This window comes from Limulus polyphemus, unplaced genomic scaffold, assembly GCF_000517525.1.
Source record: "Limulus polyphemus unplaced genomic scaffold, Limulus_polyphemus-2.1.2 Scaffold1026, whole genome shotgun sequence".
Classification (NCBI taxonomy): domain Eukaryota; kingdom Metazoa; phylum Arthropoda; class Merostomata; order Xiphosura; family Limulidae; genus Limulus; species Limulus polyphemus.
The window spans coordinates 79,246-95,864 of NW_013666636.1; the positions used below are offsets into that span (position 1 = coordinate 79,246).

Consider the following 16,619-nt stretch of genomic DNA (forward strand, 5'->3'; position numbering starts at 1 on the left):
CAAACAAACAAACAAACAAACTTTGTATGTGAAAGACTTGTGATTTTGATTGAAAAAGAGTTATTAAGAGTATTAATGAATATTGAGTGTTATAAGTATTAAATTTATAAAGACTTTAAACGAGTACAAAAGTTCATGTGACTCGGTCAAATTGACTGACCCCGTGTTGAGAGTTAATTGAATTTTGAATGTAACTAAGTAAAATCTCATGAAATGCACTGCCTGTAACCACAGGGTTAAATGGAGGACTTAACTTATACAAACATGAAGTACTTACTGCCTCATGGTTGTAAACATCACAAAAAAAATTTGTTTTTCCAGTGGATTGATATCAACCACTCAAAATCTGAACAGCTGATCATTTATTAACATAGTTCTAGATACAAGGTGTAAATTATCTTTCTTCTTAGTCAATCAGTACTTCAGTTTCATTGGTTACTTCTTTCTTGTAACTCTTGGTTAAAAATGTATTTTCACTGAATTGTGGCATAATGCCAATGGAATGATGTCCTGTTTGTATGTACACATTGTTTCACAGAATCTATAGCAAATAACAAACTTCTTTCCATATATTCCCAGAGAAAGGTATCTGTCTTGGCTGTGTACATAATGCAAGAAAATAACAGTTTTCTATTAGTTATATGATGTGCAGGTCATATGACTACTGCATATCTTTAGCAGGATAACATGTTTTCACAAAAGTTTTGGGATAAATTCTGGGCTTCATTTATTGATGAAAAATTAAAAAAAGACTAACTATATTTTAACTTGTACAAGGTTTCCTTCCCTTTTATCCCATAAAAATAAAATGAGTGACTGTTGAAAAAGCTACAAAAATTCTCAAATAATTTTGAATACTCAATGTCATAAACATTGTATTAGTTGTTTGTATATCAAGATGAGTAAATATCAAATAAACTAGATAACAGATTAGTAAGCTTACAAATTTTGCATGAGCATTTTTTGAAGTAAATGAATGTGTCATCATAAAACAAAGAATTCTACAGTAAAATCATAAACAACACGTTGTATTGGCTTTGAAACTATGTAGTAAAAATTGCAACATTAATAAAACTATAAAAAAAGGTTCTGCATAAGAACTGCAGTGAAAGAGATAAGAAGAATATACTGCAATATAACTAATATCACACATGCTTGTTTTTTAATGATGAAAGGAGCTTTTAAAACATTAGGATATTTGTTTTAAGGTTACACATAGCATCTCACAAGATTGTCATGCTTTGGTAAAATCCACTAATAATTTTTTGCACTGAAATGCTTTATACAGGTTTGTTTCTCTTACTACATTTGGTGACTAAACTGCATCTATCTACCCAGGTATTTATGCACAGTCACTTAGATGTACTTTACAACAGACAGCACTGGATGAAGTATTATAATGTTGCCTCCATTTGTCATAAAGAAAATTGTCATTTCTCTCTTTAATCTGTAGTATCAGTTTATAACGGCCATGTTACATGCCTAGCCTTTCAAATACAGTACTTCATTTCAAACCAGCATGTTTCAGGCTTAGCCCTCCTATCCACAATCTTGGTAGAATTTTTTACCATATTATTATGTTTAATGGTGACACTTACTTTACTTCTTAAATCCACTTTATGAATTTCTGTCTCAACAAAATGCATGACAGCTTGACAAACTGCACAGTCTAGATCCTGATTCATGATGAAATATGGCACCATGAGCCGATTTACTGGCAACTGGAGAGAGCTTCGATCTAACATGATAAAATAATCAGTATGAACTTACTTCAAAAGTTATATCAAATATTTTGAGAAGTAATTTTCAGGCTTCTTGTCCCAAAAACACAAATAAGAGCTAAACAAAGCCTTACCTAATTATTGTGTATTATTTTTTAAAAACCTTCAACAAAGAATACAAGTTTATAACAGAATTAATAGTTATAACAGTAAAATAAAATTAATAAAAAAAAGTAAGAGCTACACAATCATACTTCAAACATTACTTGTTCTCTGAAACACTGAACAAAAAGCTATTGTTTTATTCCAAACAGAAAATTAATAACTACTTTATATTTAAAACTTCTAAAAAAACTATGCCTACTATTACACAAGGTACTATAATTTTCCTACGTTGCTGTTATAAAACAAATGGAACTTTTTTTATGACCTTGATGAGTTATCTACAATCAGTAATGTCTAACCTGTACCAACATCTCTATTTTCAGGATTTTGAGAGAAAATGAAATAGCATTTTTAACAAAGTTTTTGCAGTAGTCACTGTGACAAATAAAAGGATTTTTTTTCAATCTCATATTTACCTTCAATACTACTAGATTCATCAAGGTTTTTCTTGTACAGACCATACTTATCCTGTCTGTGTGCTATTTCTGCTGGAAATAACTTAACTAGTGGTTGAAAAGAAGTCATCTTTACTGCTGGTAGGATCTTGACCATGCCTACTGAGATGTTTTCACACAATCCAATTGCAGAACAGAAAGACTTTGGATCCTAAAACAATGTTTTATTTGTATTAATAAAGCAAAAAAATTAAAACACTCGTTTGTATCAGACAAACTATTATGACAGAATAAACTGTCAAAGCGCAAAGTTAAGACAGCAATGCAGTAAAAACAAAAAAACAAGGTTGTCTTTAAAAAGTCAAATACAAGAAAAAAACATAAAGACGAACAACTACAAGTTTTTAATCATTGTAGCATGATTAATCTGTTATAGCAAAACTAAATGTGATTCACTCAAACCAATCTGAGTTGTTGTTGTTGTTGTTAGGAAGTGAATAAAATGAGGAATAAGTAAATTAATGGGAAACATCTATACTAAACTATATCTATCAGCTACAAGTACTGAACATATGTACAACAAGAAAAACACAATCTAGCATTGAAAAATAAATAAATAAATCTAGAGAAAACCCAAAAAACAAGACATTACATAAAAACGTTCAAGGAAAGTGGCAAGTCACAATAAAAACTTGATGCATATAATTCATAAAATAATGCTGCATTTAGTTACTAGTTGGTGGTTTCATTATTTAAAAAAAATTTGTACAAAAACAAAACACTATTTATAATCAATCTCTTAAAGAAAAGCTTCCATAAAAACACTATTTGTAATCTTAATAAATGTTTGCACAAAAAACAGCTATTTGTAATAAAATAAAGTCTGAACAAATACAAATACCACTATCTCTAATCAATCTCATACTGCTGAAGAGAAATCTTGTATTATTATACTTAATATATCACAAGTATCAAAAGTACATAAAATCTAGCAATAAATCTTCACAAAAAATACTCACCAAATCATTAAGAATAAAGTCATAAATCACATCAAAGTACTCATCAACCATCTTCTCACACTACAAAGTATAAACATATGTTTAAACAAAAAATTAAAGGTAAACATATCTTTAATAAAAAAATTTTTGCAATCTCTGTATTTTCTAGTCAATCAAAAACAGATTTAAAATGAAAATTTTATTTTGGGAGATTCAATAGGATTCTACCCATCTGAGTTTGTTTGAAAAAAAATGTTTGGAACTACTAGCTTATATAAATGCTTAACAGATAAAAGCCTGTTGAAACTTTCTCAATAAGCAATAAATTTTCTGAAAACTTAAACAGCAATTTATGGCAGCCAGAGGTCCCAGGTTCAAGTCTAATTTTCAGAATCACTTTTTGGTCATCAGTTTTTTCATGTAAAATATTTAACATTAATTATTATTGAATAATAATATTATAATTTCACTGGTTCCTAACAGATTTAAATAAATAACCGTAAGCCTGATATACTCCTATCATTTAGTCTTTGTACCTATCATTACATGGTATGGTGATCATATTCAAAGTGAGAGGCTTAAAGTAAAGATTAATGACAATGACTTGTACTCTTGAATAGCTCAGTGGCAGAGCACTGGCTTTGTTAGTCAAGTATCCTGGATTCAAGACCGGGTCTTGAAGTCACATTTCTTTTTATTTGTTTTTCATGTAAGATATTTAATATTAATTATTAAAATTTGTTTAAGCAACTAATTAACTTAGTTTGCTAAATAAACTGATTGCTAAATGTAAACCCAATATGTTTAACCTACAAGTTACTATTTAAGCTCTTATAGCTATTTTTCAACAGCAAAATTTGCCAACTGGGCCTACAGTCAACCACCATTACATTTTAATCAGGCAGTTAGATTTATGTTTTTTTGACATTTGTTTGTTTTTTTAAAGCTTAGTTACAATAAAAATCAAATTGACCTATTACAATGAGTTAAAGTTAACCAAAAGTAATATCACTTACTAGTGGACTTATTTTAGGAAAAATAATTTCATAATAATACTAAATCAAGTTCTATATTCAAATTTAAAAAATAAAAAAGTTTTATTTCCTATAACAGCTATTTCTGGGTTTAAAAAATTCATTTTGCAACTACAGAAAGCTGCAATCACCATTTTTCTTAGCACCATATCTCTGTTGGCTAAGTAAGCAAACACAAAACAAGTATCAAACTTTATCTGCACTGAACATATAATTTAACTAATAAAAAATTTTATTGTAAAATTGCTGGGATGTAGGAATGGGGAAAAGATTAGAAACGAGAGAGAACTTGGGATGAGAGGAAAATCTTTTTCCCATTCCTACATCCAAACAATTTTACAATAACATTTTTTCTTTCTAATTTCTGCAATTTTTTACGAGTTGAAGTCTTGACTTCCAGTGGGGCTGTAACTTCTTGGGGAAAGGCACCATTACACCAATTTATTCAGTTCTATTCAATAGGAAGCCATAATATAATCTATAGATATTACTTCTTGAATCAAGATAAGTCATGACCAGGATATGCTTGCATACTGCCACCAAAGATTTCCACTCCTGGGTCTCATCTGTTCTCACCTGTCCATTATTCAGAGGCATGCAACAAGGATAGTAGCACTAATGTGTGCATGCAATTTTTCACAATTGTGCTTCCGTACTTCAACAAGGAAAGCCCCAAGACAGTAGATAGTGTATACACATGAGAAAATCCCTATATAGTGTATACACATGGGAAAATTCGTTTTACAGTGGTACTCTTGGTCTTCATCTGCACGGCATAAAGTACTTATTAAAATATGATCGAGCCAGTAAACAAACCTGTAATATATGCAATGTTACAAATCCAATCTCTAATCATAACACCAGAATATCGGATCCACGCACAGTGCAGCAAGGAGCATACAGTAGATTAGCTACATCTACATAACACACATAATGGTTTATTGATCAGAGACCATGATTACTACATTGGGCTGTAACTAGCCTATCATGGATCACTTGCTGCTCTAGGTATGAAAGGGGAAATACTAGGAGTATTGAAGTGTTTTGGTGTGCAGACTGGTCATAGGCACACCATGTTTACAAGTTACAGCTGACTGAGAAGAAGAAAAAAAAATTATGTTTTTGCAACCCATTTTCTAGACGTCAAGGACGGTTAGCCAAACTTTAGAGGCAGTTTTATACTTGATCAGTGAAGGGCTTTTTGTCTCTATTCCTCTGGCTGGGTTTTGCCAACATCTTGACGTATGCACAACCATACGCAAGGTAAAGGCCACCATTTTTAACCGAACCCATCCCTACATCTCTACTGCACTCCCTGATAAAACTAAGATTAGACTGTTTTGTTTATTTCATCAAAACAAATTATTTGGTACTCACATATCTGTTTTTATACCATACAGTTCTTCTATGTAATCTTAGTAACAGTTAATCTTCTCTTTTCAAAAAAGGTTTAATTTTTAATAAAACAATTTTATAAATATTTTTTGTGCTTTAGAAGATGGACTTGTTTCAAAAATATTAAAATTTAGAAAAATACCAATAATATTAATTTAATGTACTGAATTATAAAACACATTTTCAAAATAAAGATGAACTAACCTACAATAAAAATTTTTTTTTACCAGCATTTCACATCAGACATTCTTCTGCACAAAAACTATAGCAAGCAACTTACAAAGTACTATCAATGATTTTATCTGTAAAAACAAGGCCTACATATACTTATCCCATACAAAAATCACAAAAATTAGTTTAAGGTATAAATTCTATATTTTGGGTGGGTGGGGGGGTTAAACTTTTTCATATAGTGATGCTTATTCCCCTACCTTATCTTTCATTTCACCAAGGTCTTTACAAAAGTTATGCAAAGCAGTCCTGAATTCTTCCTGCAATGAAAAACATTCATTATTTTTTAAGATTCCCGGAGGATTTAAATAATACTTGAAATACTTATCATAAAGTTGTTTGAAGTTTCTTATTTTAACCTTTCACTTCCAGAAATGATTCTTTTGCACATTTCATGACCTTTTACAGTATTAAATTCAAAATTTAATCAAATAGCTATATTATCAATGTATTACAACAAACTTAGTATGAAAACAGAGTTCATATTTTTATATGTTTTAACTTCTTAATCTTAAATATTTCTTTTAGAAATACTTGAAAACTTTTCAATCTTCAATTTTTCTGCATTACTTTATGCATCTGAACTCCTGTTTCTCAACTTCAGAATATTATAATTTCAATAACAGACTTCTACAGTTCCAAGTAATGTAAAACAAAAGCTATACATAACTACAAGAAGGAACATTACATTTGAACCTACTACCTTCTTGATATGCCAAGATGTCAATAAATTTGTCAAACCAACCAGAAAAGTCCCCTTCCCTCACTCTGCCTTTCAATATTGTTTGCTAATCAATCTGATAAATTTTACAACCAACAGAAACAGCATATTCTCCTATACATTAAATTTTATGCAGCATGCTTTAGTTTTCCAACTATAAAGCAATAGTCAATAGAATTGTTTGGTTTTGGTGATCATTTTTGTTGCTCTCAGCATTTAAGAAGTTTGTTGATTTATCTATAGCTTACTTAGAAACCTGGATAAATTAGTTTTTGAACATTCTATTCTATTTACCAGTATGGTTTTTACATCTTAAAATGCATATTTGAAAGCAACACAAACACTTTTTGGATACTAAAATTTGTGAGGTTCACTCAATGAGGCTGAAAGAAGAATGTCTATTTGAGTGCAAACTTCTTCAAGTTCACAGCAAAGATTATGAATCCTTGTTTTTTTATGCATATTTATTACATATCATTATATGTTTCAAAAATGATCAAATTCTCAGATTTGCCTAACAAAATGTTCTTAAACAAAATTACACTAACTTCAGAATGAGTAAAAGAACACATTTAATCATGTGGTTTTAAATTAACTATATGGTAAACAGTTAATGGGCTCCTGCTGTGATTTATTGTTTTTTAGAACACTTGTTCGATAGTAGTTGGTCCAAAGTATAGCAATAACACCATAAAAGTAAAAGAAAGCAAATGTGAAATGAAGTAGAAGCTGACAAGATAATTTCTTTCTTTCTGATCAATACTAGTCAGTGCAGAAGAAAAACAATTGTATTATACATTTTATTTCATATTTTTCAACTAGTCATTTCACTGTACATTACATTTTCTGTTAGTATAGAGAAGAAATAAAATGCAAAGTTTTACTGAACAAAAACTTTTAAAATCAACTTTAGAAGTTATGCAAATAAAAATGAAAGTTTAAGTCAAAAGCAATATTTTTATTCTTAGCATTAAAATCTATTTTGACTCAAACTCAATAAAGCCTACAGAAAGTCACAGACAAATATTCAACAAAAGTATGTTATCAAAAATTTAATTTTTTATGTACAACAGTCTTGTAAACTTTACTAAAAGCTTGCCAAATTTTGTGAAAATACATGTAGTAAATTCAGAATTATTGTTAACATTATGTATAGCTTCACATACAGAGTCAGTCAATTTAACGACGCTTGTGAACAAAGCATTAACAAGATGTTTTAAAACATTTCATAAAAAAGAAATATCTTTGAATTTCAGAAACATGTACAACTATATTTCAAACAAAAAGTGGAGTGATGATACAGAAGAAACTGAAAATCTTAAAAAGTTTGACAATTGACAAACAAAGTACACTAACAAAATTATTTTAACATAATAATTCAATAACTTGATGTGACAATAGATTTCATGCTGTATGTATTACGCTGTAATGTTGGTATACAGGCATTCATTAAGTACAACAATTTTATTTATAAATGTTCAAGAAAATTACCTTAGTTGTGTTTGAAGAAATTATGTTTCTCACATACTGAACAAGGTTTTCACAAAACTCACATGTCAAAGTATCAGCCACTTGAATGTTTTTGGACTGCAGAAAATAAACAAAACCAGACATATAAACATATTTCTGTGATAGTTCTTGATACAACATATATCCACACACACACACACCTATCAGGATGACAATATAATTGATACTTGAAACTGTCGATACTTGATGAAACTCCATAATTACAGAATTGACAAAAACAAGAAAATTGTATATTTCACAAAAATATATCATTTATTCATCATGATGCCTTTACTGGCAAAACCATGGTCGTGAATAAATGATGTATTTATGAAATGTACAATGTCTTGTTTTTCATCAAATCTGTAAGGATGACAATACTTTGCATTTTTTTGCAACTTTGGACTTTTTTTTTTATGCTCTTGTGTAACTACTTAAACATTAAAGTTCTGGTGAAAAATTTTCAATAAATTTATTTTTCAAACAAAGCTGTGTGTTATTAACATGAGTAAAAGTACAATTGTCTTGTTTTTCCTCAATTATGTTAGGATGGCAATACTTAACCCTATCACCCCAGATACCCTTTACTGCACATGACAAAAGGTTTTAATGTCTTAAATTCAAAATTTTATTAAACTACTTTTTGAATAGCATAAAATCTTAGCTAATAATCCATATTTTGATAGTATACAATGTGCAGGACATACTGTGTGTTATTAACACGAGTAAAAGTTTAGCTGTTTTCCATCTTCTGTAGCTCGGACTTTGATAATCCAAACCAACACATTTTCAGTGACTGTGCTCTACTGTACTCTTATTTCATATACCAACTTTCAAGATAATCCATCAAGAAATACCAGAGATATAACATCTCTAATTTTGATTGAGTTTCTTCCTTTTTTTTCTTTTCGCACCAAAAGTGTGGAAACTTTATTTAATAGAAAGACATACTTAACTTTTATGGAAATTTTTAAAATTTGGTACACTGATAGATCTTTACAAACTACAAATATGAGTCTCATTTGGTGTATATATAAGCCACAAGTACAAAATTATTCAACATAAACCACTCAAATTTAACAAAAATATTTGCACATGCCTACCCAAAATGCACGTGACCTATTGATCTAACATTTTTACAACAGCTTTATCTAAGAGTAAAAGTGGACCATTTTTAATTTTTTGCTATTCAGATTAAAAATGACTGATTTAGAGCAGCAGAACTATGCAGTGAAAGGATATGCAGATACATAAGTATTGGTTAGGCCAAGCAAACTATATTAGCTGTTTCTAGCTAAAGTTTTCAAAAGAATCATACAGGTGGATGGTTATTACTGATTATTCACTGCCAAGTTTTCAGCAAAGATCTATTAAATTTTATGAAATTATCCTAATTAAAGAGAGTTTAGTGTCACATAATATTAGCTTAAGCAATTAGCATAAATAATGATGCTTGATACAGCTATACTGATTGCATGGGGTTGATGACAAGAAACTGTTAATCTAAATTCCAAGGCGTTACTATATAGGAAGATATAAACATTGTTTCAGAGAGGAAAACTACCAATATATATTTTAAAGAATCTGTTTGGTTCCGTAAAGTAAAGGTCTGTGTCCAAATAATAGGGTTGCAATCCTAAGGCCAATGTTGGTTACTAATGAGTGTCACTTTCTTAGTTGCTGTGGTTTGTTGGTGTGTATTGACAAAAAGTCGTGATATCTAATGAAATACACCTTAGGTGTGGAAAAAAGGTGTGGCCAAAAAGAGGATTCAATGTGCAATTTAAATGAATGAAATCAAAACTGGCAGCCAAACTGGTAGCTACACTTATAGCATCGATAAGAATGTTGCAACAAATATTAATTCATTTGTTAGCTAGACCACGTATTTTATTTTACCCACCATCATGCCCAAAGTTAAACAACTGAATACTTTTTGGCCACACTTTTTGTTTCATACTTAAGATGTTTTTTGATTAGATTTTCTTTAACAAGAAATGTTTTAATTTCATGCATTTCCTAGTTTTATAAGACATCTGGTAATAAAAATCAAAGTTTCAGCTGACAAGGTTTATTCAACACTTTAATATCTCTTTAAAACCCTAAAAACAATTTTAACTGCTCCAAATACTGATTATTACGTATATTCTGTTTATATCATTGTACCTCATAAAAATTCAGTTTTAAAAGGCAATTCCATAAACAAATTGCATACCTTGGGAGTTTTATTTGATTGTGGGCACACTTTTACCATTCCACAAACCTCCATTGCCTCCTGAATTAAACAGACACAATTACTTACATCAACTAAAGTTCTGTCAAGCTTTTAAACACACAGTTTGAAATTAACTGTTAAAATACAAAATATTTGTAGGCTAAAATATGATGTTTAAACTAGATGTTTAAAAATCTATACAGAGCCAAATTTAAATACATATGTGGATGATATTAATGGTACAAGTAATTTTTTTCCCAATGTCATTCCAGGTTTTATAAAAGTGCATTGGAAAACACAGAAATGAAAAAAAGTTATTCATATAACAAGTAAGCCTTTTACAAATTTCAGAATAACACAAGTAATTAATATTACACTTACTGATGAGATTTAACAATAGAAGTGTAAAAGGGGTACTGCACAAGATAAAGTCAATGTGCAAAAAAAATATTATAAGCACCAGCTAAAAATGTGACAATCTTGTATTAACAACTTATTAGTTGTAATAATCTATGTCACAATGATACACTACCTATGATATCATGACAAAGTTTTCTATGTCTCAAATACACTTCCTTAAATTGATCTTGAAAAGTCAATTCATTACTTGGTACAATGCAATACTAAACAAATAAATTAATTTGAATTAAATATATAAATGTATTTCTTAAAATCTTTCCACACTTGAATACACATACACACAAAAACTTGACCTTGTTGGTTAAACATAGGTTATACACCTCCCTTTTGTTTTTCTCTTGCTAAGAGAATATTTTCTCTCTTTTAATAGTTGCACATAATATGCACATTAACTTTAATAGTCTTCATATTTTTCACATAAAAAACAAACAAAATTAGAAGAGACTTAATACTTACCACATTGTAAATAAACTTGTAAATTGTTGGGATGTATTCTGTAACAGCTGTTTCACACTATAAACAAGCCCAAAACAAATATTACAACAGTAGTAATTAAAAGTAAAGATTACGACAAGAGATGCTGTGTTTAAATAAATGTGAAAATCAGTTTTGTAAAAAACTTGAAACTGAATTCATGAAAAAGCAAAGATTTCATATATTATAATTTTTTTTATTAATTACTATTAAACACCTCTTGAAGTCTCATATGAAAATAAACAAATTACAAGTTTAAAAAAAGTTTAGTTTATAGTATTAAAGCATCTTCTGTATATTTACAAGTTTTAGCATGCAGTAACAAATAAAACAGCATAAATCAACAGGTTATCTAGTACATGTACACTAACACTGAAAAATAGAAAAAAAAACACGTGACTTAAGCCTATTAAACTTGTAAACTATAAACAGGTGACACAAAGCATTTGAGCATTTTTTTCAGATTAATTCTTATAAACCATTATTTCAAACATACACATTTAAAAGATTTTCATTCATATACTATCTGCTAATATTCACTGCACATGTACTTCAATTCATCAGTATATTTCAAACCACATAAGAACATTTAGCTTGAATATACCTTTTTTATTATTTAGGTATGACTACACTGACAAATATAGGAATCCAGTTAATCTGTGAACATGGACTGTACTAGCTGGATGAAACTATATGATGTCTAGAAATTTGGGATGAACACATTAAGCTAGTAATTTATCATACCCTTATCTTAGAAAATACACCATTTAAATGTAAAAAATAAACAAAAAATGAAAATTTCTTGGACTTCACAGAGAATATATATACATATATAGACACACAAGCACAATCAATATACATCCAAAACTCTACAAAGAGCAATACTAGTTTGTAATAAAAACTTGTTTGCAAAACCTATTAAGTTCATGAACAAATAAAATAGGCCTTCATAAGAAAGAAGTTCATGTTCAGATCTTACATAAGCCCTGAAAGATGTTGGGAAGTAGCTGCATATAATATCTCTGGCTTTACTCTTATCCTGTGGAAAAAAAAAACAAAGGAAATTTGACTCTTATGGTAATTAACCACCAGCACCACAAAATTCTAATGTAACAAAATGATAATTTACTAACAGTATCAAGTATCATTACAGTAAAAATGAAGACTGTAAAATTTATAATAATTTGGAAAGAAAAATAAATAAATGGGCTTAAAATTAACTTTTGAAGCTCTTAAAGGTTACTTTGTCTCTTAAATTTTATACTCAATAAATTAATTTACAATTTCCATTTTGAGAAAAAAAACTCAAAAAAATTGAAAAAACAGAAATTGTCAATTTTTTTTATTTCCTTTATGGTGAAAATTTATGTTTGTATCTAAACAATCAATACTAGTTATAATGAACAAGTGAAAAGAACTAACTGTGATATGTAGGCTCAAAAACACATCTATGAATATAGAATGTATATGAAGTACATTATTAAAAATGACCACTTGATGTTCCTAACACTACTTGTGTGTATTAAAGGTTTATACATAACACATACAGTACATTAGTTCTTTTCTAACATTGTTGAGGGTTAAACATATGGAGATAAACTACAGCACTTAAGAAATAAATTTGGTATTAACCTTTATGTAAACCTTTATTGAACAGTTACTTGTTTTTTCTTTACTCAATGAGAGAATATATAGTCTGACTTGCCTGAAAAAAATCCAAGAGTTCGTTTTTTGCACCACCAACGACAGACATACAAGCATTACATTCGATGTAATTCAGCCACTGAAATAACAAATTAATACTTACATATTTACTGACTCTAGTGGTGAAAAATTTTCTTTTCACATTAAATAAATTTTAACTTATTATGTAAGAAGCGTAATTAATCAATTTACTAACAGAGAATGAAAATTTAACATGAAAACATTTGAGGAGATAAATTAAATATATGGGGAATAAAAATGTTATTTTCCGGTTTCAACTTGTTCTATAACAAAAGTAAACTGTTAAATAACAAATCCTAAAATACCACTAATCTGAGGCAAAGAAAAAGTAACTGAAATGTGGTTATAAAACTATATCAACCAAATTTCCATGAAATGTTAGAAATCAAAAAATATTTGCTGATGGTATCTTATGGCAGTTTTGAGAGAGAACTAGAAACTCTTTAAAACTAAGTAAGAAATGCTTTTGATTCTCTCACACAACAGTATAAAGAAAAGTTAAGGAGGTAAAATAGTTTGAAACTAGAATTTAAAAAAAAAAAAAAAAGAGTTAAAATTAACAAAGAACAGAAATCCTTGAAACAATATAGATCATGCTTTCAAAAGAATTTAAAACACCAATTGAATAAATAGTCAAGGATATTCTTTAAACCAAAATATTAAAGTATCAGTAATTAAAACAAGGAGTAAAGTAGACTTCAAAATGAAATACTCTCTCTCTTGCCAATTTTCAGCAATAGTTGTGCAAAATGATGTAAATGGAGATTCAAGCAAACTTGACAAAAACTAAGTTTTAAACACAGACAAAAAAGAAAAAAAGAGAAAAAATATATACAGTTGTTCAAACATAAAGAGCACCATATTGTAGATATGATTTTGAAAAGATGTAAATAAATTGTCACCTCTTCATCTGATTGTTTACAATTTTTACCAAAATTCTAACCCAATAATATTTGCTTTTAATGGTATGTTCAAACTACATGAAATAGATGTCTTTAATTCTAAAATAAAGTAAACAGTTCCTTACAATTATTATAAAAATCATTCAATTTTTACCTAAATCGCAGCCCAATATTATTGTTTGCAATGGTGAGTTCACACTACATAAATCAATAGATGTGTAAAACAGTGTTTTTAAGAATAAAGACAACTGTTTTTACATTACTCTTAATTTGCCCATTGCAGCTCAAAATGGTTTTTAATAGTTGCCAGCTTTCAGTATTTAGACTGTTCCTAATAACAATATATAAGTAGCTAGCTGGAGTACCCATCCCCTGGATGGAATGAGAGGTTGTCTTAAGACATGAAAAGTTGCTTCCCTTATATGTAATAGTAAAAAAATGCAAAATTGCCCATAAAAACCCCAAAATGCAAAACTGGAAATTTGTATGTATCTCCCCATGGACCCAATGAATCTCCATATCAAATTTGGTGAAGATTCATCCACATCCTGTGAAGTAGTTACATGGACATACAACATACAGTACTATTATATTTATATAGATACAAGAAGTGATCACCTGCTCAAAACTAATAGAAGTTTTAGGGCAAAGTCTTATGAATGAGCACATCAGATCTGGATCCTAACAGAAAAATACAAAGAGGTTCAATTCAATGAAACAAGAAACCACATTCAAATGTCTTTCATTTACAAAACTGTGTTTTACTCAACTAGAGCTTAAAAAAAGATAAAAGATACGAACTTATCATTCCTTTTAAATGAAAATGCTATTATTTCTTAACACAAGAATACTGTTGAATACCTTTAATTAAGCAGTTAAGTTGCAACTATCTTGTACTACTTGTTATCAAGGTGCCTGGAGATCACTTATTTTTTGTTTGTATTTAATTCTGATACACAACATATAGCAGTAATCATGTATATGTAACACATGTTGCAGTTAGAGTACAATATATTCAGAAAATTCAAGCACATATTCTAGTTTTGTAATTAAATTATATAACCACAAATATTCTTTAAAAAAATTAGTACTTTTAAAAAAACATTTCTTACAGTAAAAAACAAGAACTAAAACTTCCTTGTATTACAAAAAAGTTTAAGCTGCCTGGTGTCTACGATAGTTTTCATTGTACTTCCCTCATGTCTCAAGGAAATTATTTCCACTTCAACAATGACTTTTTTGAATTACATATTCTATTAAATATACTACAACTTAAACAGATTTTTCAACTGCACCTCAGTTCTGAAGTGGAGTATAAAATATCTTAAATAGAATTGTTATAATTTTATATTTTAAATTTAAAAAAAAGCACACTGTTTATGTAAATATATTTGATCCTATATGCAATACTAATTTAATTATGTAACAAACTTTCATTGCAAGAGAACCCTCTCAGCCAACTAAAAGAACTGTAGCTGATTTAAGCAAAGCTTTATTTAACAGTTACTGTTTTAAACAGGTTAATGATCATAGTATTTTTAACATAAACTTGTTGATTAATTAAGTGTAACTAATAAACATAACAGTAAATAATGATTTATTATTGTTGGTGTTCAATTTGCATTTCATCCTTATTCTTCAGTAATATTTATCTTACATCTTGTACACTAAAAGTATTCAATACATTTTATTGAGGCAATACTGCAACTAAACATACTGTATTTTCAAATAATTTATAAAAACTCACCAAAGAGGTCAGGATAAAACCATAACAGTTACTGACAACAAAATTCACAATCGTTTTGCACTTATGGAAGAAAGAAAAAAAGATGTAAATATAATTTATAAAAACTTTGCTAAATAATTTAGTACACTTCATACAAAATATTAAAGAGAAACAGTAAAATCATAAAAATATATATTCTATATAGTTATTAAACAAAAATTAACTAAAATTAAGGTTTTAGAAGTCGAGAAGAATCAATGGCTTGTACCAACAAAAGAAGCATACATATAAAATGAAAAATTCAAATAAAACATCACGCATTATACCTTGAAATCTCAAGCTTCGTTTGTTGCACACTGTAACAAATACAGCTTCAGATATTACTTTAATGGAGTAACACACTGTTCATGACCTTTTATTATAGTTAGGAAAGAAAGATGAAATACTAAGATATGTCACTTTAATCATTCTAACCATCTGACTTAACAGTTTATTAAAAGGAAGTACTGAAGTCAAAGTAAAGTGAATAACAAACAACCTTTTACTGTGTATACCAGATAACTCACTTTTAACCATTAACACTCAAAACACTAACAATTATCTGTTTAATTTTATTTCTTCTGTCTTTTCAGTTTAAAATTTACATGTAACAAAACTAAATTAAAATATCTTACAGTTTCAGAAAATCTTCCAACGTCGTCACACATATTATATAACATCTTTTCTATTTCACCCTGAAATAAATAATAACAGGAGCATATTAGTTATTAAAAAAACTAATATGAAGAACACTGAGCATTTTACATTTTTGCCCACACTTTTGACCTTACGACTAAAAGCAAAACTGTTATGATAATAATATTCAAACATTTTACCAGAGTTTACTACATCTTCACAGTAACCAACTATCTTATATAATTGGTGAACATTGATAATATATTTTAATGAATAGTAAGTTCTTTCTGGTGTTAAACTTGATCCTCTTAAC

At 28.8% G+C, this 16,619-nt stretch overlaps 1 protein-coding gene across 2 annotated transcripts in view; it reads right to left on the bottom strand.

The window, feature by feature from the left end:
• The window catches only part of LOC106461762, a 120,913-nt gene that overhangs the window by 27,719 nt on the left and 76,575 nt on the right, over nt 1-16,619 (bottom strand). For both annotated transcript variants that reach the window (XM_022388792.1, XM_013921610.2), the window contains 12 exons: nt 16,306-16,365; nt 15,653-15,712; nt 14,524-14,586; nt 12,984-13,061; nt 12,258-12,317; nt 11,261-11,317; nt 10,385-10,444; nt 8,152-8,247; nt 6,140-6,199; nt 3,301-3,360; nt 2,303-2,492; nt 1,599-1,738 (listed from right to left, as the gene is read on the bottom strand). In XM_022388792.1, the coding sequence (XP_022244500.1) occupies nt 1,599-1,738; nt 2,303-2,492; nt 3,301-3,360; nt 6,140-6,199; nt 8,152-8,247; nt 10,385-10,444; nt 11,261-11,317; nt 12,258-12,317; nt 12,984-13,061; nt 14,524-14,586; nt 15,653-15,712; nt 16,306-16,365 (984 nt within the window). The remainder of the gene's footprint in view (nt 1-1,598; nt 1,739-2,302; nt 2,493-3,300; nt 3,361-6,139; nt 6,200-8,151; nt 8,248-10,384; nt 10,445-11,260; nt 11,318-12,257; nt 12,318-12,983; nt 13,062-14,523; nt 14,587-15,652; nt 15,713-16,305; nt 16,366-16,619) is intronic.